At 42.3% G+C, this 23165-nt stretch overlaps 2 protein-coding genes and 1 pseudogene across 5 annotated transcripts in view; 1 reads left to right on the top strand and 2 right to left on the bottom strand.

Annotated features, from left to right (window-relative positions):
• Positions 1 to 8225, bottom strand: part of LCP1 (lymphocyte cytosolic protein 1) — a 74854-nt gene extending 66629 nt beyond the window's left edge. For 2 of the 4 annotated variants that reach the window (XM_074960958.1, XM_074960985.1), the window contains exons 1-2: positions 8099 to 8225; positions 7502 to 7592 (exon numbers count right to left, since the gene is read on the bottom strand). The gene's annotated coding sequence lies outside the window, so the exon portion shown is untranslated. Of the gene's footprint in view, positions 1 to 7501; positions 7593 to 8041 lie in introns of all 4 variants that reach the window. The other 2 variants (XM_074960968.1, XM_074960975.1) reach the window with 2 other exon arrangements.
• A 140-nt stretch (positions 8226 to 8365) lies between these two features.
• The window catches only part of LRRC63 (leucine rich repeat containing 63), a 50953-nt gene continuing 36153 nt past the window's right edge, over positions 8366 to 23165 (top strand). Inside the window, exons 1-2 of the mRNA XM_074961041.1 lie at positions 8366 to 8609; positions 19389 to 19535. Of these exons, the coding sequence (XP_074817142.1) occupies positions 19448 to 19535 (88 nt within the window). The 5' untranslated portion in view covers positions 8366 to 8609; positions 19389 to 19447. The remainder of the gene's footprint in view (positions 8610 to 19388; positions 19536 to 23165) is intronic.
• On the bottom strand, positions 12277 to 14258 carry LOC141993211 (E3 SUMO-protein ligase KIAA1586-like; annotated as a pseudogene).

Here is a 23165-nt window from a genome sequence, read left to right as displayed (position 1 = left end):
GGACATGATGAATCTTTAACAAAAACATATTTTCTTGTAGACTGACTAAAACTCCTTTCCCCTTCAGTTACTTCAGTATCACTTCTTTGCTGCTTATGATGTCATAGTCTATCCATGAAGTCATTGAGGATAAACAGGATAGACAAGAGCTGAATTTCTGATGTAATATAAAGCAGAAATTAAAAACTTTCAAGCCTTTATCAATCATAAAGGAGCAAAAAGTACAAACCTACTCCTCCCTCAACCCACCCCACCCCCACCCCCCCGGGAGCAAAAGCATATTTAGATCTGACAGAAGCCTGCCGTGGATTTTAAGAGTCTGTTCTGATAAACTGCATAAGTAGAACTGTGTATGTGTAAGTAATGGCAGAGTAATCATGTTTGTGAGAACAGGAAAAGATAAAATAACTAACAAGCTAGATAAGACTGGTTTGAACTAACACTAAACCTGTACTGATGGGGGAGGAAAGTTAACATGGAAATGAGAAACTAATACAAATGTATAAGAAAAGAGAACAAAAAGTTATAAATAAGTGTGTGTGTCAAATGGAGGTTGAAGCTGTACTGTCTGATGCTGGAGGCAACTATGATGAGATTGTCCTGATAAGCTTCCCACTTGTAAGAAACTGATCATTATTCTGAGCCTTTTGCTGTAATAAATATTTGTTAGACTCCTCTGCTGAGTAAGTGAACCTCAATCCAACACACACACACACACACACACTCTGCAGACCTTTTTTATTTGCTGATAAAGTCCCATTCTCACCTATGGCACAACATAAAAACACTGCCAATCCAGAACCTTTCACAAGCACTAAATTCCCCAGTTTCTGACATACTGTATTTAAAAATAAGAATCATTTGAGAAACTGTATGTCTGGCATCAGGACTGCTTCAGAGAATACAACCCAACCTGAGCCAAAGGAGGCCCACAGATTCTGAGGCCTCACCTCACCAAGGACAGATTGCAATGCTAGGGTGATGTTTACTCCTATGCTCCAGTTCCATGTAATGAGGGGCATAAGCTGCTTTGTGTTGACTGAGAGCGCAGTGGTCCTAACAACTTGAATCCCTTGAATACAGACATCCCTCAATGTATCTCTGCCTGGCTTGGGCACATAGCAGGTTCTCTCCTCGCCTGCTTAACAGGAAACCTTCTCCCACTCATCTCAGTTTCAAACACATCCACAGTTGTCACTGCACTTCAGTGAGACTTACCCTCACCAGTTAGCATGGCAAAGGAGTTTGGGCTAGTTGAGTAGGATAGAAGATTTCTCACTGATATTTGGACCTTTTAGTTGCACGGGCGAATTAAGCAGTATTGCAGGGAGCTCCATAGCTGCTTGAACTTCTCCTCTCTGGAACATTTTTTGGTTCTAGGAATTATTCTCCTTTTTCCTAAAGTGATGCATCTTAGGTGACACCACACTTCTGCCCAATAATCAAAGTCCAAGTTAGTGGAAGAGAAGTTTGGCTGAGAAAAGACGATCAGGCCATTTTAAAATAAACAGATTTTGGGGGAAGTTAACCTAGTTTTAAAAATACTTAAATTAGTTCATTTTAATGTATAGGTTAAAAAAGGCTTTATTATATCTTCTCTCATCCCCATTAGCGCTTCTCATTGCTTGTGTGCCCAGAACTACAGTTCTGATTGACTTGTATACATACATGATTTCACTGTAACCTGCAAAATGTAATATAATCCAATAATGCTCTTCTTGGACAGGTTTAACCCTAAACAACAATGAATGGAGTTCAGAGAATCCCAGGAACTAGAGTCCAAGATCTTCAACAGTGACTAGTGAGGATGGATGCCTAAGGGTATGTCTACTCTGCTACTAAAAATCTGCGGCTGACCTCTGCTAGCTGACTTGGACTTGTGGGGCTTGGACTAAGGGGCTGTTTAATTGCAGTATAGACATTCAGGCTCAGGATGAAGCCTTGGCTCTGGGACCTTGCAAGGTGGGAGGGTCCTAGAGCTTGGTCTATACCACAATTAAACAGCCTCTTAACCCAAGCCCCTTGAGCCTGAGTCCACTAGTGTGGCCCAGCCAAGGGTTTTTAATCGCAATGTAGACATACCCTTAGTTTTTGCATGTCTGATACCTTTAACAGAGCCTTGTCTTAAGAGGGGACAGTGCTCAGCACTTCATGGAAATCGGGTACCCAAAACCAAGGTACCCAACATTGCTAATGACTTTTCAAAATTTTGGCTCGAGTATATAATCAAAACAGTTTGAGGGCAAAGGTCAGCCAGGAAACCTGCTGGTATTCAGCCAACAAATGTATGAAATGGGAGTGGGAAAGGGAAAATACCTTGTCAAGTCTAAACTACTAACATCAAATTAAATTTTCAATATTTTATTATAGACATTTCATGATAAAAATCTCACAAATGCTCTGTTTAAAAAAAAAAGACATCCGTGATCAAAGACTGTGTATGAACAGCAGAGAATTACAAATGCTTAGAACTTAAAAACTTTGTTGAAACACACTCAGAAGATTTAAAGATTCCAAATACAGCAATAGAGCTGAGGTTGTATAGTCAGACAATACGTGGCGTTTAAATGATTTATCTTCTCCTACTTTCAAGGAAGCACTGGTCTACAAGATGCACTGAGATATCGTGCTTCAGTTCTCCCCAGGAGCATTACAAAAAGAACTTGCTGGCATCCTATTGTAGCTAATCTTCTGGAGACTTATATTCACATACATTAAAGGATGTTCTCATGTATTATTTCACAATCTTAAAATGTAGAATCTGTTTCTTAAGTATATCATTTTAGACAGTGATTTCATCCGAGACTTCTGCTTAAGAACTGCTAGCATATTGTGTTTGTATGTTTGTTTGTTTTTTGCATGAACATCACAAGCTTTATAAATTGCTTTGTTGACATTAAAAATAAGTAGCAACAACTGTCTGTATTATACTTGGAGTGCGCTCTTCCCTCTATTTCCAAAGTGATGGCACTCAATTCATACTGTACCCAGAAATAGATTCATTTTACCAAAATAGACAGGGGTACTAAATTGTTTCTGAGTCTCTCCTGTCAATAAAAGTACGGGACAGGCAACTCAACCCAAGCAAGGCAATAAGCACTTTTAAAATTTTCATGTAACATTTTAAGATTAGAAAACATAACAATGTGGGGATAGGAAAAAGTGAAGAAACTTCCCTTTCCTAAAAATGGTGATTGTTTGTGGGAACAAAAAGGTTTTAAAAGGACCTGATTCACAGCTTCATTATTGCAGTTTTATATCAGAGTAACTTCAGGGAAATCCACGGCATTTCACTGGTGTAAAACTAGAATGTAATAGCAATGACTATGAGTAGTCCCATTAAATGTATGCAGTGTTGTGGTAGCTGTGTCAGTCCCAAGATATTAAAGAGACAAGGTGGGTGAGGTAATATCTTTTATTGGACCAACTTCTGTTGGTGAAAGAGACAAGCTTTCAAGCCTCACAGAGCTCGAAGTACTTTTCGCAGACCTGAGAAGAGCTCTATGTGACTCAAAAGCTCTTCTCTCTCACCAACAGAAGTTGGGCCAATAAAAGATATTACCTCACCCACCTTATCTCTCTAGTCTCATTAAAGTCAATTAAGTGCTTGCAGGATCAGGGCCTTAGAGGACAAAATGAAACAGGATAATCTTTTGCCTTTGCATTTGCCTTTACAGTAAGAAATGACAGAAAGATACAGAAACATCTACTTAACTATTTTTTAAAACAGTAATTGTCAAGGACAAGTATCAGGGGGTTAGCCATGTTAGTCTGTATCCACAAAGACAATGAGGAGTCCGGTGGCACCTTAAAGACTAACAGTTTTATTTGGGCATAAGCTTTTGTGGGTAAAAAATCCACTTCTTCAGAGGCATGCCATGAAAGCTTATGCCCAAATAAAACTGTTAGTCTTTAAGGTGCCACCGGACTCCTCATTGTTTTTGTCAAGGACATACATTCAAAGCGTAATCACCTTACTCTGGCAATAATATATCACAACAGGAAAGAAAGATTAAATACTGTATTAAAGCTTCAGTCACTAAAAGGAACAAAAGCAAAGCAATGTAAAGCTAGGGATAAAATTAATCATATTTAGGGAAAGTTGTTACATATCATTAAAAAATAAAGCAATTTTTTAAAAAATGTATAAAAAGGATCACAACAGGTAATCATTAAAAACAAAAGTTGTTATATTCCAAAAGATCAATCAAATGTATTAACAACTTGTACTCCACCCACTAATATTACTGTGGAAGAAATTCATGTTCTTCAAACATTAAGGATCAAACCAAATCCCAGTGCCCAGCATGAGAAACTGAATAAGATGACAAACAGGAGGGGAATCCTCAAGTAGAGCGTGCAGAGCTACTCTGTGACCCCTCGATGACAGCCCAGCCACTTCCACTGCCTCTTGGAGCGTGCACCGGCTGTAGTGCCCCCAGCTTTTCCATTTTCCACAGTAGAATTGCACCAGTTTCATTGCTTAGGGGACTTCTGTGGCTACAGAGGAGGGAGCTGGATTTGCCCCTACAAGCACAATATTGAAGAAGCAGCAGCAGATTTCTTCCTTGTGCTGAATATCGAAGAATTTAGAAAATTAAAGTCCCCAAGCAGGCTCATGACGATGTCATGAATTTGTGGATTTTAACAAATGTGTTTACAGTATTGTATCCGTGTGTCACAATTACAGTACAGTCTACTAACTTCAAACTCAGCAAGTTTGGGTTTTTTAAGAGAGCTCTTGTCCCTGCTTTATATGCTGAAATGCAAAACATAAGCCCTGATCCTACAAACATTTAGGCATAAGCTTAACTTTACCCACAAACACTAAAGGTGAAATCCTTGCCCTTTGGAAGCTAATGGGAGTTTTACCACTGATGTCAATGGGGCCAAAATTTCATCCTAAATGGTAGGTCTACACTGGATCTGGAGGAGTAATTTCCAGCTCATGTAGACATACCCACGCTAGATCTGATTCAGCTAGCATGCTACACAGAGAAGCGTGGCCAAGGCAGCATGAGTGGCAGAAGGGGCTAGCTACCCGAGTATGTACTTATGGTCTTGGATGGCATCAGAGGGAACCCATCCAACCACTTGCAGCTATTCTATTTTTAGTGTGCAGTCTCAATCAGACCTAGTTAGTGCGGGTATGTCTACTCAGGCTGGAAATCCAGCTCCAGGGTAGACATACCCGTAAGGTTTGCGAAATCAGGGCCTTAAAATTTGGAGCCCAACCCTGCATTCCATACGCAAGTAATGAAGGATCAGGCCTACTATTTGGTTTTGACTTCCTAAAGAGTTGGAAGGCTAATACTGTTTAATATTTAAATACAATAATCTGCCTTTCCTACAACTATATAATGTTCAATGCTTCAAACACTTCTTCTCATGTGCAGTCCTTACTCAGACTGTTGGTTTTATTGAGCTCAATGGCATTGCTTACATGAGGAAGAAGTATTAATTTCAGTATGGGTTTGTATGATTGTACTATACACGAGTCACAAAAATTGCCCATTCAGAGTCAAAGACAAGGAACCCAACCAAATACTTCATTGTGGACAATATGAAAATGTGAATTAGTTTCAGCACTACAGTTTTCTTGAGATCTGTTTAAACAAGAGGATTTCTTTAAAAGTCTTAATCAGGATGCGGGTCCTGTTATGCTACATGCTGTACAAATTTAGTAGCGGATGTGGTGCCTGCCCAAAAGAATTTACAGTCTAATCTAGAGTTCATCATTTCACATTACATTACTGTGAGAACACATCTTAGACATAACATTCAGAAGTATATGAGTTGTAGACCAAATATCACGTTGTTATTGATTAAGGAGTGATACTTATATGGAAAAATCTGAACATACTGATGTAATTTAGCAAATAACCCCCCTTCAATTTTCTATTATTTACTTTACATTCAATATCTTTTTTTTTTTTTTAATACAAAACCAAACCAAAATCTCCCCTCCTCCCATTCCCGACCTGTAATCTTCCATGTAGCTGAATTTGTACGTTAAAAAAAGCACAAGACAGAACAATTGCTTTGATGACAGTACAGTTGAAAAACATTAACCTTGCAGATAAAGGACAAACAACATATTAAATCAGCAACATGCAAAACACTTTCTTTATTTCCATACTAAGTTAGAGCAGGGGTGGGCAAACTACGGCCCATGGGCCGGATCTGGCCCATCAGGGCTTTGGATCTGGCCCGGGGATTGCCACTCCCATGGTGCCGTGGGCCCCACGCCACTCCCAGAAGCAGCCAGCACCATGTCCCTGCAGCCCCTGGGGGAGGGAGGGGCAGCACACAGAGCCCTCTGCCCCTCCTCCCCCAGGGGCTGCAGGGACATAGTGCCGGCCACTTTTGGGAGTGGTGCGGAGCCAGGGCAGGCAGGGAGCCTGCCTTAGCCCCGCTGAGTGCCGTTACCACCCCGGAGCCGCTCAAGCTAAGTACTCCTGCACCCCAACCCCCTGCCCTGAGCCTACTGCCACACCCCCCCTGCACCTCAATCCCCTGCCCTGAGCCACCTCCCACACTCTGCACCCCTGCCCTGAGCCACCTCCCACACTCCGCACCGCCTCCTGCACCCCAAACCCCTGCCCCGAGGCCCCTCATACACACCGCACCCCTCCTCCGCCTCAACCCATTGCCCTGAGCCCCTTTCTGCACACCACACCCCCTCCCAAACCCCACCCACCTGCCCCAGCCCTACATTCATGGCCCTATATGCAATTTCCTCACCTAGATGAGGGCCTCGGGCCAAAAAGTTTGCCCACCCCTGAGTTAAAGAAAATGACCTTCAGTGTTTGTGAAAACAATTACAAATATAAAGAAGTTTGCTCTAATGTGCCCCTTTAAAAAACTAAGATTAGTTGAATCATTGAAACAAAAAACAAGAGCCATCACTATTCACACAACAAAGATACTATCCTCCTGCTACTCCTAAATATGTCACTGAACTTAATGTTTTCACCTAACAGAGATATGAAAAGCAACTCCATCTCTGCTTTCTCTCTCACTCCTTCCCCTTTATAGTCTGGAATGGACCCAGTGTAGTCTTTCCTCAGGCAACATTTCTAGTGCAATCAATCAATAGGAAGTTTGCTTGAATCAGGACTGCAGTATTGGTGACCCTGCTGAAATCTAATGTTATCTGAAGGGAGCTTGAGTCAATTTGGAAATAAAAACCACTAAGAAACCTGCACTGTTATTAAATACAATTGGTAACGCTACGTCCAGTAGATAATGAGTCAAGGTTAAACGAATACAACTAAGCTAAATTTGAAGTTTCTTTGATTTTTTTTTTTAAATCACTGCTAAGGTGAATTCCCTTTTACTCTACACCTTTGCAGACTACACACAGACAAAAACTATTTTGTCAACTGTCTTAAGGCTGATAACTTAACACACAACAAGAAACATGGGGAAAACCAGACACAACATCCAGAGCAACAAACATAAGATGAATGTGACAGGAGATAATGGTTTCAAAACTCACTGTTTGCTTTGTTTTCTTTTTAACTGGTGCTCCTGCCGTTCAGCCAGTGGTTTTTGTTCCTAGGCACACAGACAGGCATTGGAATCCTGCGCTGAAAGGAAAGGATGAGAAAAAGGGTAAGTACTCCTGAGTCATTAACTAGCAAGCAGCATGCTCCCTAAGTCCCCTCATCAACAAGGATCAATATTAAACAGCAATAAAGATTATTAAAAAATCATCAGTCATTACAGAAAAATCTAATACAAGTAACACGCCAGGAATAAATCACAATAATAAATAGCAATGACAAACAGAACAATGAGAAACATACGTCATAAGGACTACGGTAACACCACGGCTGATAAATAACTGCAGATGGTAATAAAGGAAGTAAAACAAAAAGGTAACAGCAATAATAAGCTCATCAATAATTACTTATCACTAATAATGATAAAGCTAACCCTATAGCAGTAGTGATAAGGACTATTCTAGCATCATCCATAACTACTCAGAGACACCAATAACTATGGAAATGCTGACTAGGAAAGACTATAAACTAACGAATGAAACGAGACGAGCCCATGCTAATTACGAGTGTGCCATATTAATAATCTTCACCACTCCTGCAGTGCAATGCTGCTGCACACGGGTCCAGCGCCGCCTCCTATTTGCCGCCCCACCTTGGCCACTAGCACCTTGCAGCTGAGCTGCTCCACGCCTAGCCACCAGCCCCAACCCCAGCCCCAGCCCACACCCAAGCCAAGGCGCGCGCGCGCGCGCCGCCCCGCGGCTGAACCCCTGGCGGGAGCGCGCCGGCCTCCCTCTCTCCCTCCCGCCCGCCCAGGAGGAATGGAAGGCGGGGACGCGCATTCGCGCGCTCTTTCTCTCTCGCCGCGCGGACTGGCGTCTGAGCCCGCTGCCAGAACGAGGCTCCCCTGGGGGTTGCTAGGGCCCGTCTCCAGGGACGCCTGGGAGGCATGTGAGGGGCTGCGGCGGCGGCGGCTGCTGCTGGGCGGAGAGGAGCCCCTCCCCCACCGCCCCCGCCCGACTCCAGCTGAGGAGAGGCCGGGGCGCCCAGCCCATGCCGCTGCAGCGCTGCGGGAGGCGATGCCAGGCCCTGGGCTGTAAGGTGCGGCTGGGGTGGTTGGTCTTCTTGGGATCCAGGAAGTGTTAAAGGATCCCCCCAGCCTAAAGGGGGGGGGTCGTCCACAGGACCTGGAAAACCAAATAATTCCAGGGGACAAGTAATGAACAACAGGGACAGGAGTGCGGTCAAAGGGTCAAACGAAGGGAACCGGACGGGGACGCCGAGCAGAGAACCCTGGTCAGCGCCCACTGCTCCTCGAAGGTGTCACGGGAGTCAGTGGACGCCGCCCAGAGGAACTCTGCCCGGCAGCGGGAACGGACGGAGGATCAGAAATAGGCCCCACCGTCACAGGAGACTCCATCGGCCAACCTCCTCAGCCTGGTTTTATAGATGTTTAGCCAGGGCCAGGAAGAGGTTGATCAGGAGGTCCCATGACTTAGTGGGGCCACAGCCAGGGAGTGCATAGATAAGGAGGTGAGGGGAAAAGTGGAACCAAAATCTTAACAAAATATTTGTGAGGAGCCGGAATAGGGGCTGCAGCCCGGCGCACTCCAGGTATACTTGCGCCAGGGTGTCCCTCATGCCGCAAAAGGGGCAGGTGTCCGGGATTGGGGTGAACTGTGCCAAGTACACGACCGTGCTCACTGCCCTGTGAAGGAGCCGCCAACTGATATCCCCGGCGGGCCTCGGGACCAGGGTGGAATAGAGAGGCTCCTCACCCTCTAGAGGGCTGGGGGTGGTTGGTGTCAGGTGTGACAAAGGGATCCTGGATCCCCCCCCCCCCCCCACACTTCCCCTGGGGGCTGTAATGCTGCCAGATTTCTGACCGCGGGGGTTGTTCTCAGAGCCCCAGCAAGCCCGTGTTGGCTGAGCACTTCAGCCTGCTTCGATGTGATGAACGTTTCTAGCTCTCCTGGTTGTGGTGGAATCAGAACACCTGGACTGAGTGCCCCTCCGCGGCTGGAAGACCAATAGAAACAACCCCGAGTCGATTGCTGTTGTAAAATCCCATGATTTTTAAGCCAGTCTCATGATTTATTTTTTTTTACCACTTGTAGTCAGCAGTGCTGTGTTTGGATGAAACAAAGAGTGCGGCTGTCAGAAAATAGCACAACATATCACAACTCTTTGTACAGTGTTTTGATATCCTTGTATGGAAGGAGGGATAGACGTGCAGAGTATTATATTGTTATCTATGTGTGTGTACACATATATACATAAATATATATATCTTCACTTTAATAACATTTGGGCGGGGCTTAAAATATAGTTTGACTACAGCAGGGATGTTACTGTACTAAAATGTGCTTTTTTAAAAGGACATGTAGAAATAATGTATGATAATTAACAGGAAGGAATTTTTTTTGAAGTTGAGTCCAAGATTGGGGGGAGGAGGGGCATAGAGAGGATTCTTGGTTACAAAACAAAAGCAAGTATAATGTTGTGTGTTACCAGTAGTTTTTGTTCAGTAGTCTTTATTTGTCCCTAATTGTAATATTCTTTTCAAAGTACACATTTATGAAAAAGTTACTTTTTTATTTAACATGCCAAGCAGATGCTTTGTCCTGGGCAGTTAATAATATGAATCTATGTGGGTTAGGGTGACCAGATAGCAAGTGTGAAAAATCAGGACAAGGGGTCGGGGGCCTGTATAAGAAAAAGCCCCAAATATTGGGACTGTCCCTATAAAATCAGGACATCTGGTACCCTAATGTGGGTATAAATCTATTTCTGCTATACACAGAGCATAGTGGTTCTGATATTTAGCAATTATTAAAGCCAAATAGAATCTGGTTCACACTTTACATTGATTTGTGTCCCATATTGTACTAGGCACAAACGATGAAGAGAGAAAATTTAGAGTGAAAGACATTGAAAGCATTTGGCCTTCAGTGCAAATTTATAACATGATTGAAGAAGAGTGCTAGAATTAGATATGAGATAAAGAGGTCTTGTTGCTACAGCTGTGTCAAACTTAGTTTTGTTTGCAAGGGTTTATATATTCTTCTCCAACTTAATAGTTTTTTAAGATGAGACAGGACCATTATGATAATCCAGTCTGACTATTTGCATAAGGCCATACAACCTTACCCAAAAAGAAAAGGAGTACTTGTGTCACCTTAGAGACTAACAAATTTATTTGAGCATAAGCTTTCGTGAGCTACAGCTCAGTTCATCGGATGCATCCAATGAAGTGAGCTGTAGCTCACGAAAGCTTATGCTCAAATAAATTTGTTAGTCTCTAAGGTGCCACAAGTACTCCTTTTCTTTTTGCGGATACAGACTAACACGGCTGCTACTCTACAACCTTACCCAGTAATTTGTGCATCAAGCCCATAACTTCGGTTTGAGCTATAGCTTATCTGTTAGAAAAATAACTAGTCTAGGTTTAAGTGATAGAGAATCCACCTTGTCCTTAGGTAAGTTGTTCCAGGGGTTAAATACTCTCAGTGTTAAAAATGTGTGCCTTATTTCTTGCCTGAACTGGTATAGCTTCTGTGCACTGGATTTCGTTAATACTTTTTTTTCTGCTTGATTAAAGAGCAGTCTACTATCAGAAATCTCTTCCACATGTAGGTACTTTCCAGACTATGATCAAGTCATCTCTTAATTGTTGTTTCACTTTGAGGGTTTCTTCACACACAAAGTTGCACCTGTTTAGCTAAATTGGTACATCACATTTAGTTAAACCAGTGCATCTTTGTGTGTAGTCCAGCATCAGGTTTGAACAAACTCAAAATGACTTCCAAATGAAAGCATCAAATTGATGCTAATTTCATATGAAATCATTCAAAACCGAATATTGCATTATTTGAAAGCAAACCAACAGAGTCTCATGAAAGCCCAGAGTCACATGAAAACTTCTTTCTATGAACCTCTTTACACACTGTATATAGCTTAAACTTCTAGTCCTGCCTTTCAGTGACTTAATCTAGAGCTGTGTCCCTGCCTACATTATAGACCTTGTCTCCTATCCTGTCTCCCTTGACATTTCTGCCCCATCAATTAACCCTAACAATGGTATTGATCCATTACTACAGGGATTGGCAACCTTTGGCATGCAGCCCATTAGGGAAGTCCGCTGGCGCAATGTTCCCTCTAATTTTTGATAGGCTGTGTGCGCAAAAAATTTCTTCTGTGCAAATTTTTGAAGCAGAGTTCAAATTTGTGGCCAAGAGACAAATGCGCCCAAGCGAGTAAGATGTTTATACATTTAAAAAGTTTTAATTTTCAATTTGTGGTAATAGTTTTACACCATGTTATTTTATAAATGTCATTTTTAAATACTTAGAAAAAGGAAATTTAACCATTCTTCATGAAGCAGAAGTTAGTTTTATGCATTATGCTTTATGATCTTTTTTTATAGACAATCACAAGCATATATCAAGCACATATTAATCATGATCTTTATCAGTCCATAGGCTTCTACCCGTTGGTGTCCGCTTTCACCTTTCATTCTATACAAATGTCCGAAAAGATTTTGATAAACATATAATAAAGACAATTTAATAAGTATGCCATTATGTCAATTTATATGAGTTTTCAGATAGAGACATCATAAGTAAAAAAAGAAAAGAGTTTGTGTTTTAAATTTAAAATTTTCCTAAAAAATATCAATAAATGATTATCAGCCCAGAATAAGATATGTATTTACAAATGCATTTTAATTTCCTTATTGGTCGAAATGTCAAAGACTGCTAAACTAACCTTACTGTTTTTCCCTGCGATCTTTTTTATTTGCCCATTCAATATAAACTCTGTCCAGATCTATCAGTCCTCCAATCAGCTGGTAACTCTTAATACACACCAGCATGTCCAAATGATGTACTCTTAAACGATTCCGTAGTTTGTTTATTAGAGTGTTCATTAAGCTAAAGCCGTGCTCACAGTCTGCACTTGATGCTAGGAATGTTCTTCTAATATCCATCAACTTTGCAAGATCCTAAAACTGTTCATTCTGGTGAGCAAATGTCACCATATCCGGGAAACTTAATACCAATTGGCTTTTGATTGGCTTTTGGCTACTGCAAACTTGACGTCATTGTACTGACTGACTATAACAATCTCTTCAGCAAGAAAGTCTTTGTATTTTGAACATAGGGATTTGACCTGATGAATTCCAAAATTGAAATCGCACTTAACTATTGCCGCACAATCAAAAGCGGACAACTCCTGGACTTCATCCTCTGGAAACCTGTCTGCCAAATGTGCACACAAGATGTTTATGAAAGTTATTATGGAATTGGTATCAATTTCATTATTGCATGCTCATATCTAAGAGAGCCTTAACTTTGTCACTCCATAAGACTGAATCTCCAAGGTACTGTCTTCTGATTTTGTTCAGTTTACCTTGGGCAAGGTGAAATGCTTCAAGAGGTGTAAGGCCCCGTTTCTGGAGCAGTGTGGATAGTGAAGCCAGCTCCGATAAAACATCATTCAAAACTTTTAATGTTATTCGGCATTCCATGGTATTCAGCTTTTTGTGGCAATATTTAGAAACTGGATCAGTATCTTTGTCTTGCTCAAAATATTCCAGAAGAGGATTATAGTTGCGAATAATTGCTCGAAGTGCAAAGTGCCTAGATAACCAGCACACTTCATTGAGTGGCCTGAAAGCCACTGACTCACATTCAGAAGCATCCACTGTTTCCTGAAATTTGCATTTTCTCCTGGATGACCGACAGAACTCCGTGTAGACAGTTCTCATTAAGGTTTCGATGTCTCTTATCAGCTTGACCTCTTTCCATGCATCGGAAATCCCCAAGTCTTCCCAGTGTGCAACGCAGTGTTGCTGGACTAAGTGAGGAATATCACATTTCAGCTGAGCCGCCATGCCATTGGGTTTGCCCAACATCACAGAGGCACCATCAGATGTGAACATCACCATTTTCATTAGATCAAGTTGGTGTTTTTTATAAAACTCTTTGATTGCAGCCACTATTGAAACAGCATCACATTCTTGCAATCGTAATAGTCCACCAAACAAAGTTTTATAGTCTGCATAATTTATGGATCTATGTTTAAAGTAGAGTATCAAGTATCTGTTAATGGATATTCAGTGCTTTCATCAACAGCTAGAGTTTGAAACATTGCCAGTGCTATTTCATGCATGAGGTCATTTTGGACAATGCAGTTGATAATGTCAAGAAATTCAAAGGCATAATTTTTACTTCTCCAGCTTGCTGGTATGCACACATACTTTTCCATTTGGTCACTAATATCCTGAACAGAAAGCATTGAGCTGTTAATTTTAATAGCCAACAACACACAGTCAATAAGTACCTTGATTTCTTCTGGGTTTGAGTGCTTGTGTTCAAGATTAATTTGCCCCCTCTGCTTTTGAGCTGGACTTTCAAGAATCATGCTAAGCAATCCGCTCCGTAAGGAAGAGTTTTTGTTTCTAAGTCTTGTTACGCCATCTATATGAGACTTACTTGACAGATGATGCTTTAAGAAATCCAACTTCCATACATCGTTCCACATTCTTCCTGATGAAAATTCTCCCGAAACTCTGGCATCTCGACAATATACACAAACCACTCCATTGTCCTCATATGTGAATATTTCACAAAGTTTAACAAGCATTACACTATGTGACTTTGGTGTAACCGTCTCTCTAGTCTTATCCAGCCATCCAGATTTAAATGAAGTCGCTGTTCTTTTACGCTTTAGACCTCTAGACAGTGACATTTTGGAATTGATTTTTTTACCGGATTGGTTTATTTAAAATTAATACTTTTATTATGTGGCTACTATTTCAATGTGCTTAACAGCATGACTCGACAAAAGGGCAAATGGGAGATCATTCAGATCAGGATACTGGAAGTTTGTGCATAGCTCCGATAACGTCCATGCATCTGCTGCAAAAAAAGCGGGAAAATGGTAAAACATCATGAGTAAATGTATGAAGTCCAATGCCTTTGAAAGATTTCAATCACGAAAAGAACATTTACCTTTGTTCATTTCTGTGAAATCTTTGCAGTTCCTTAGCAACTACAGCGAGGCATTTTGACCTATTCGCACGTACTTGAGTTTGTACACAGCCAACTGAACAGACTACAAGGAGATGTGTGGGTCCTGACCGTCCCAATGTGATCAACATTTCACGTTCGGAATGCTGGTATGGAGGGGTATGATTCATTGCCCTCCTTTCCTTCCCCCCTTCTCCCCTTGCCAGCTAGTGGAATCTGGCTGTGTTGATAGATGGCAGGCGAACAATGTCAAAAGTCACCCATAAATGATATTTCAGCCTGGCCCTGATGTAGTATTTCATTTTTTGTGCACGTGGTGTTTCGCCATGTGCATGGGGTTTAGGATCTGTGTGAGCGTGCACACGCGCACAGCTTAGAGGGAACAGTGGCTGGTGGGCCAGGACTGTTTGTTTACCTGCAGCGTCAGCAGGTTCAGCTGATCGCAGCTCCCACTGGTCACGATTTGCTGTTATAGGCCAATGGGGGCTGCGGGAAGTGGCAGCCAGCACATCCCTCGGCCCGCGCCTCTTCCCGCAGCCCCCATTGGCCTGGAATAGTGAACCGCGGCCAGTGGGAGCTGTGATTGGCCGAACCTGCGGACGCTGCAGGTAAACAAAGTATCCCAGCCCGCCAGCGCCTTTCCCTGATGGGCCACATGCCAAAGGTTGCTGATCCCTGCATCACTAGATAGAAATGGTAGAATTGTCAATAAAATAATGAAGAAAAGGCAGAAGTGTTCAATAAATATTTGTTCTCTATTTGGTGGAAAAAATAGCTGATTTATCATGATGATAATGAAACACTTTCTAATCCAATAATAACCCAAGAGGATGTTAAACAGCAGCTATTGAAGTTAGACATTTTTAAATCAGCATGTCCAGATAACTTGAATCCAAGAGTTTTAAAAGAGCTGGCCAAAAAGCTCGCTGGACCATTAATTTTGATTTTCAATTACTCTTGGAATATTGGGGAAGTTCCAGAAGTCTGGAAGAAAGCTATATTGTTCCAGTGTTTAAAAAAGGTAAATGGGATAACCTGGGTAATTATAGGCCTGTCAGCCTGACCTCAGTCCTGAGCAAAATAACAGAACAGCTGGTATGGGACTTGATTAATAATGAATTAAAGGAGCGTAGTATAATTAATGCCAATCAACATGGATTTATGAAAAATAGATCCCGTCAAATTAACTTGATATCTTTTTTTCGTGAGATTACAAGCTTGGTTGTAATATACTTAGACTTCTGTAAGCCATTTTACTTAGTACCACTCAACATTTTGATTAAAAAACGAGAACAATACAAAATTAATATTGCACACATTAAATGGATTAAAAATGCCTAACTGATAGGTCTCAATATAATTTTAAACAGCAAATTTTCATCAAGCAGGTGTGTTTCTAATGAGGTCCTACAGGAATCCATTCTTGGCCCCACAGTATTTAGCATTTTCCTCAATGACGTGGAAGAAAAGTAAAATCATCACTGATTAAGTTTGCAGATGACACACAGATTGTGGGAGTGGTAAATAATGAAGAGGTCAGGTCAGGGATTCAGAGTGATGTGGATTGTTTGGAAAGCTGTTTGGAAGCACACAATATGTGTTTTAATAAGGCCAAGGTAAAATTGTACATCTAGGAACAAAATTGTAGCCCATACTTACAGGATGGGGACTGTATCCTTGGAAGCAGTGACACTGAGAAAGGTTTGGAATAGTAGTGGATAATCAGCTGATCATGAACACCTAGTGTGATTGTGTGGCCAAAAAGGCTAACGCAATCGTTGGTTGTATAAGTGGTACTCCTAGGAGAATTCTGCACCATTGCTTGTGCGCAGAATTCATGGCCCCCGCAGATTTCTTTGCTTTCTCACTGAATAATGACTTTCTGATGAGGAAGCGAAGGGAAGCCACAAGAGTGGTCATGTGCCCCTCCCCAGCAGCGTAGGCCTGTCATTTCGGGCACCTGGAGCAGCTGGCAGAGAGGTAAAGCATGGGGGGAAAGCAGGTCTGGGGACACCCTGGCTGGTGCCAAGTCAGACCGACCCCCCATCTGCCCAATCCCTGTGCATCCAGACCCCCCTGGACCCTCTGCTGAGCCTCCCCTCCCCTTTGCAACCATAATCCCCCCCCCCCCCCGCCACCGAGCCATCCACATCCGAATCTCCCAGCACCAAGCCTTACTTCCTGAACCCAGCCCTCCCCAGCCCCTGTGCCTTGAACCTCCCCCAAAAGATGCTGTGCATCCAGATCCCTGCCACACACAGTCCACCCTCCAGTGAACCCCCACACCCAGATTGCCCCACACAGAACTCTCTCACCCACACCTGGACCCCCCCACACTAAGCCACTCCACACTTGGATCCTGCTGGGCTGAGCCTGCCTGCCCACACCTGGTGTGGAGGCAGGGCCTCGGGTGTTTCTGGGGCAAGCCTGGCCCGTGTGCTGTGTCAGGGTTGGGTGCAGCCTTACCACCACTGAGTCCATGTCCCGGGGGTTGGGGGGACTGCAGGGTGATCTCACATCTCCATGCAGCCAGTGGCATGTGCTCCCCACTGCCATGCTAGAACTGCCACATTTATTGACAAGTAAATGGTGCACACAGTATTTTAAAAAACTGCAAAATTCTGCTGATTTTTTGGGGGGGGGGCACATTTTTTTTATTTTTTGATGCAGAATTCCCTCAGGAGTAAAATGGGAATCTTTAGTAGGAGTAAAGAGGTTATATTACTTCTGTATTTGGTACTGGTGTGACTGCTATTGGAATACTGTGTCCAGTTCCGGTGCCAACAATTCAAGAAGGATGTTGATAAATTGGAGAGGGTTCAGAGAAGGACCAAAAAAGTATTAAAGGATGTAAAACCTGCTTTATCGTGATAGACTCAAAGAGCTCAGTTTATTTATCTTAACAAAGAGACGGTTAAGGGGTGACTTAGTCATAGTTTATATGTAATTCATGGGGACCAAAAATTTGATAGTGGGCTCTTTGATATAGCAAACAAAGGTATAAGAAGATTTACTGGCTGAAGGCTGAAGCTAGACAATTTAGTCTGGAAATAAAGAAAAAATTTTGAACAGTAACTGTAATTAACCATTGGAAAAATTTAGCAAAGGTTGTTGTAGATTCCCCATCGCTAACAATTTTTAAATCAAGATTGGATGTGTTTCTAAAAGATGTGCTCTAGTTCAAGCAGGAATTAATTCAGGGAAGTCCAATGGCCTGTCTTATATAAGAGGTCAGACTAGACCTAGATGATCACAGTGGTCCCTTCTGGCTTTATAATCTGTGAATGATGCCAGTTTCAATTACTTGTTTGTTTGTTTCTTTCTTTCTTTCTTTCTCCCAATCCCATCTGTGTGGGCTTTTTCCAGGAATACCCCTATGCATGGAATGCTATCCCCACACTACTGTACCAAGCTGCCACTTTCTCTTCATTAAAGTCTCTTTTATAATACCCTTTTGCCACTAGGCCCTAAAGAGTGAGTTTATAAATTACAAACAAAAAAATGAAATCATCCTCACCAATGTGTTGCATCTCCGAAAATCTACAAGATAGCCTCTGTCCTAAGAAATGTGTCTATCTCTGTTTTCATGTACTGTACACTACCACATACATATTTTATAATAGCAATTTACGGTGCACTTAAAGCACAGATAAAAGTTAAATTTTTAAGTTCCTGGGTTAGTGTTTCTGTGGTGTGGTGTGTAGTTGCTGGTGAGTATTTGCTTCAGGTTGGGTGGCTGTCTGTAAGCGAGGACTGGCCTGCCTCCCAAGGTCTGAGAGAGTGAGGGATCATTTTCCAGGGTAGGTTATAGATCGTTGATAATGTACTGGAGAGGTTTTAACTGGGAGCTGTACATGATGGCCAGTGGTGTTCTGTTATTTTCCTTGTTGGGCCTGTCCTGTAGTAGGTGATTTCTGGGTACCCGTCTCGCTCTGTCAGTCTGTTTCCTCACTTCCCCAGGTGGGTATTTTAGTTTTAAGAATGCTTGATAAAGATCTTGTAGGTGTTTGTCTCTGTCTGAGGGATTAGAGCAAATTTGGTTGTATCTTAGGGCTTGGCTGTAGACAATGGATCATGTGATGTGTCCTGGATGGAAGCTGGAGGCATGTAGGTAAGTATAGTGGTTAGTAGGTTTCCGGTATAGGATGGTGTTTATGTGACCATCACTTATTAGCACTGTAGTGTCTGGGAAGTGGATCTCTTGTGTGGACTGGTCCAGGCTGAGGTTGATGGTGGGGTGGAAATTGTTGAAATCCAAGTGGAATTCTTCAAGGGCCTCCTTCCCATGGGTCCATATGATGAAGATATCATCAATGTAGCGCAAGTAGAGGAGTTCCAAGCATAAGTATAATATGCTTATGCCCAGCTGCTTCACTAAAGCAGAAGAATTAGCTGTTACCCACAGCATTAAGAAATACCAATTTAAAATTGAATTTTTATTATTAACTATAAATCTGTTTATCCATGGCTAGAAATGCTGCTTTTTGTGAACTTTCAAAAAGTTTCATGTCGTGAAAATTAGTTTTCCTTTTTTTCACCATTTGCTTCTTAGAGGAAGAACCAACCACTGCCTCACTTTTATGACAATGGTGTCATACGTCATTCTGTATTATGAGTATTCCAAACCTAAATTAACAGAACAGATAGATTATTTTTTAATAATGTCACCTTTTAGCTTCCAAAAACACTACTGATAATTAGCAAAATGTCAAATTAGTTACTAAGTAAACAGAGTACCATTTTCATCCATTTATACTGGTGTTTTCTAACAGCAACTGTTTCTGGGCAGACATTTGCAGGTCAATACATAAATCCAGAGATGATTTTCTTTTGTTTGCCTTATATCTAGAATTTTCAAACTTTTGAATCCTCCTCAGTTGTCCAGCAAAAATAATTATTAGGCAGAAAATGTTTGAGCAACCAAAACTACTTCGTAGGCCTCTGCCTCCAAAGCTGCTACCTGAACTGTCTATGCCAAGGGAGAACACCTATAAAGGTAAGCAGTACTAATAACAGATAGTCTTCACAATGCATAGTTCCAAGATTTACATATTCTTTGCAGACAATATTGAGGGAATGTGTATTAATCAATTTAAGTGTTCATTTAAACACCATATGGTTGCTATCATTATTCAGCAAATAATAAATGAAACCAGAAGAATTCCTCAAAGAAACTGCACTGTGACAACAAGTATTGGAGTTGGAGGTGTAATGCAGTGTGAATATGACTGGAAGATGATCATTGCATGTGTTCACAACCCAAAGGAAAGCCAGCGCTTGATAAAATTTGAGATTGCTATACTGGTTTTTGTATGAGAGTGTGGGATTAAGTATGAAGAAGACCCATACAGTCTCTTGTCCCACTGAAATGTCTTCAAGATGCAGCTGTACAAAAAGTTTACTAGCTACTTAACTTGTAGAATAGCGTATTGATTAATTAGCAGCCTGTGCAGCAGCATAAAGGAGAACAAGAGAAGATCGCTTCAGGGCCCTGCCAAATGCCCCAGAATAGCCATTAAACCAGAGAACATAAATACCACAGTTAGCAAAATAAAATATGTATTAGCTAATATTTATGCACTAAATCAGGAATCCCCTAATTTCCATGTTCTAGTGCAGAATGTAATGAGTATCCTGAGGGGTTGGTTGGCTGGTTTTTGATAAATCAACTTGTACACAATGTAAAAGCTATATCTAAAGAAGCTACACTTGCTTTCTTGACATTTGCTACTTTCCTTCATTATGGGCAGGGCTGACTCCAGTGTTTTTGCCGCCCCCAAAAAAACAAAACAAAAAACCTTGCCGCCAAACACGGAGGTGAAGAGTTGCGTCCCCGCCGCCGAATTGCTGCCGAGCACAAAATGTGCTCTGACGGAGCGGCCGCCGAATTGCTGCCGAGGACGGATTGCCATCCCAGAGCCCGACGTCCTGCCGCCCCTTTACATTTGCTGCCCCAGGCTCCTGCTTGGTTCGCTGGTGCCTGGAGCCGGCCCTGATTATGGGCCACTGAATGATGCAGAAGGCATTTTTCCTGTAAGTGCCAGGGACCTAAGGTGTGATCCCTCTTTGAGCTTGCTCTGGGTCTGTGCTGCTGTACACCTTGCCCAAGGACGCCTGTGTCACAAAGACAAATTCTAGCCCTTAATATTGAGGATTTGAAGTATATACATGTGTACTTTCCCAAGCAGATTTCAAACCTGATATGTTCAACTCCCTGTGTGAATTTCAACTTCCCCGACCTCAATGCTCAAATGAGTTTTAAATTAGGAGTATAAAATGTGCTCATCCTCATTATCTTTACTATCTTCTAACAGATATATATCGTAAAGTGCAGTATTTTTTAATTGGTTTATTTCTCTAAATCAGATTTAAATCTCTCAGTGCTACTGATCCAAAGCCAGTCCGTTGCCTTCAGTGGTGTGGATCTGGATTTACACTGTTTGATGTGTGATCAGATTGTGGCCCCCTATATTTTTTTAATCTTTACCTGGTTATTTACATTTTTGGCATTACATGCAACTACCTTAGGCCTCAATTCAGGAAGGTACTAGGCGCATGCGTACCTCCATTTCTAATAAGGAAAGTACTTAACTTAAAAGCATGTTCTTATGTCCCATTGACTTCAGTGAGACTTAAAGTACCCACCTAAAATTAAGCATGGGCTCAAGTGCCCTTCCTGGAATCAGGGCTTTAAATTGGTAGCCATTTTAAGGTAAAGTTAAAGAGATAGTAGCTTGGACTCCTTTTTCTTCCAACTGCTTTGCACTGCACAGGCAGTGCAGAACAGTCAGAAAGCTGCCCCTGAGTATTCCAATTTGTTGGAAGTTGCCACTTGCCAGGTGGCATAAAGCCAATGTAGCTGGCTCTATGCCACTTGCTTCAGGTGTCCCATGACACAGACAATGGGGAGGCTGTAAAAGAACTGGAGCAGGCAAGACCAGAGCATGCTGTGTTTCAGCTGTCCTTGCTTATGTAATGGGCTCTTGGGGGCATTAAAACTGGGTGCAAGTTAGAGCAGTTCCTAGGCTGCTCCATTTTGTGCTGAAGCTTGTTTGGCCCTATAGTCACCATTAGCATCAGGGTGGGGGAATGGAAACTGCTACTGTGCTTGTGGATTTAACTTCAAACACTTGCTGATGGTTTCATACTTTCAACATATCATAAGTTCATACATTAGCTGAGATGACCCTAAACTACAGTTAGTGCTGAGATAACATGTAAAAAAAATCTTTAATCTGTGACAAAATAAATGCTTGGTTTCACATGGTCTCCCCTCCAATCCCAGAATAAACCAATGTTATCAAAAATAAATTTATAATTAAAATTCAGGATATATAAGGCTCTTTCTTGCATGCATCAAAGTTAATGGCAAAACTCTCATTGACTTCAGTGGGATCAGGAATAGACCACAAGTAATCATTATCAGACACCAGGCCATAACTGATTTCCCTAACACCATGATGAATGCTTATGTTATGATCCAAACAAGGCCTGTCACTATGTGGGTGAGTTACAAAATGACAAACAAAAAGATGTAGCAAGAGATAAAGGTGTTGGGAGAGATGAGAGAGGATGGAGTCAGGAACCAGGGCCGGCTCCAGGCACCAGCTTTCCAAGCAGGTGCTTGGGCCGGCATTTAGAATGGGGCGGCAGTCCGTGTCCCGCGGCGGCAATTTGGCAGCAGCTCAGCTGCTCTTCCCTCCACAGCGGCAATTCGGCGGCGGCAATTTGGTGGCGACTGCTTGGGGCAGCAAAATTGGTAGAGCCGCCCCTGTCAGGAACACAGGTAAAGATACAGGGAAGTACAATTGTGATTAGTGATTATGAAAAAATTAAGGGCATTTGGGGATGGTCCCATCCCTCCTGTGTACAGGTGCATAAGTAAACACTTGCATATATACATGTAGAGTCATGTTGCCTTTGAAGGCAATGGGGAGTTCTGCTTAAAAATTGATATCATAGAATCATAGAATATCAGGGTTGGAAGGGACCTCAGGAGGTCATCTAGTCCAACCCCCTGCTCAAAGCAGGACCAATCCCCAATTAAATCATCCCAGCCAGGGCTTTGTCAAGCCTGACCTTAAAAACTTCTAAGGAAGGAGATTCTACCACCTCCCTAGGTAACGCATTCCAGTGTTTCACCACCCTCCTAGTGAAAAAGTTTTTCCTAATATCCAACCTAAACCTCCCCCACTGCAACTTGAGACCATTACTCCTTGTCCTGTCATCTTCTACCACTGAGAATAGTCTAGAACCATCCTCTTTGGAACCACCTCTCAGGTAGTTGAAAGCAGCTATCAAATCCCCCCTCATTCTTCTCTTCTGCAGACTAAACAATCCCAGTTCCCTCAGCCTCTCCTCATAAGTCATGTGTTCCAGACCCCTAATCATTTTTGTTGCCCTTCGCTGGACTCTCTCCAATTTATCCACATCCTTCTTGTAGTGTGGGGCCCAAAACTGGACACAGTACTCCAGATGAGGCCTCACCAATGTCGAATAGAGGGGAACGATCACGTCCCTTGATCTGCTCGCTATGCCCCTACTTATACATCCCAAAATGCCATTGGCCTTCTTGGCAACAAGGGCACACTGCTGACTCATATCCAGCTTCTCGTCCACTGTAACC

This window comes from Natator depressus, chromosome 1, assembly GCF_965152275.1.
Source record: "Natator depressus isolate rNatDep1 chromosome 1, rNatDep2.hap1, whole genome shotgun sequence".
NCBI lineage: Eukaryota > Metazoa > Chordata > Testudines > Cheloniidae > Natator > Natator depressus.
This window is presented reverse-complemented; position numbering and strand designations above follow the sequence as displayed.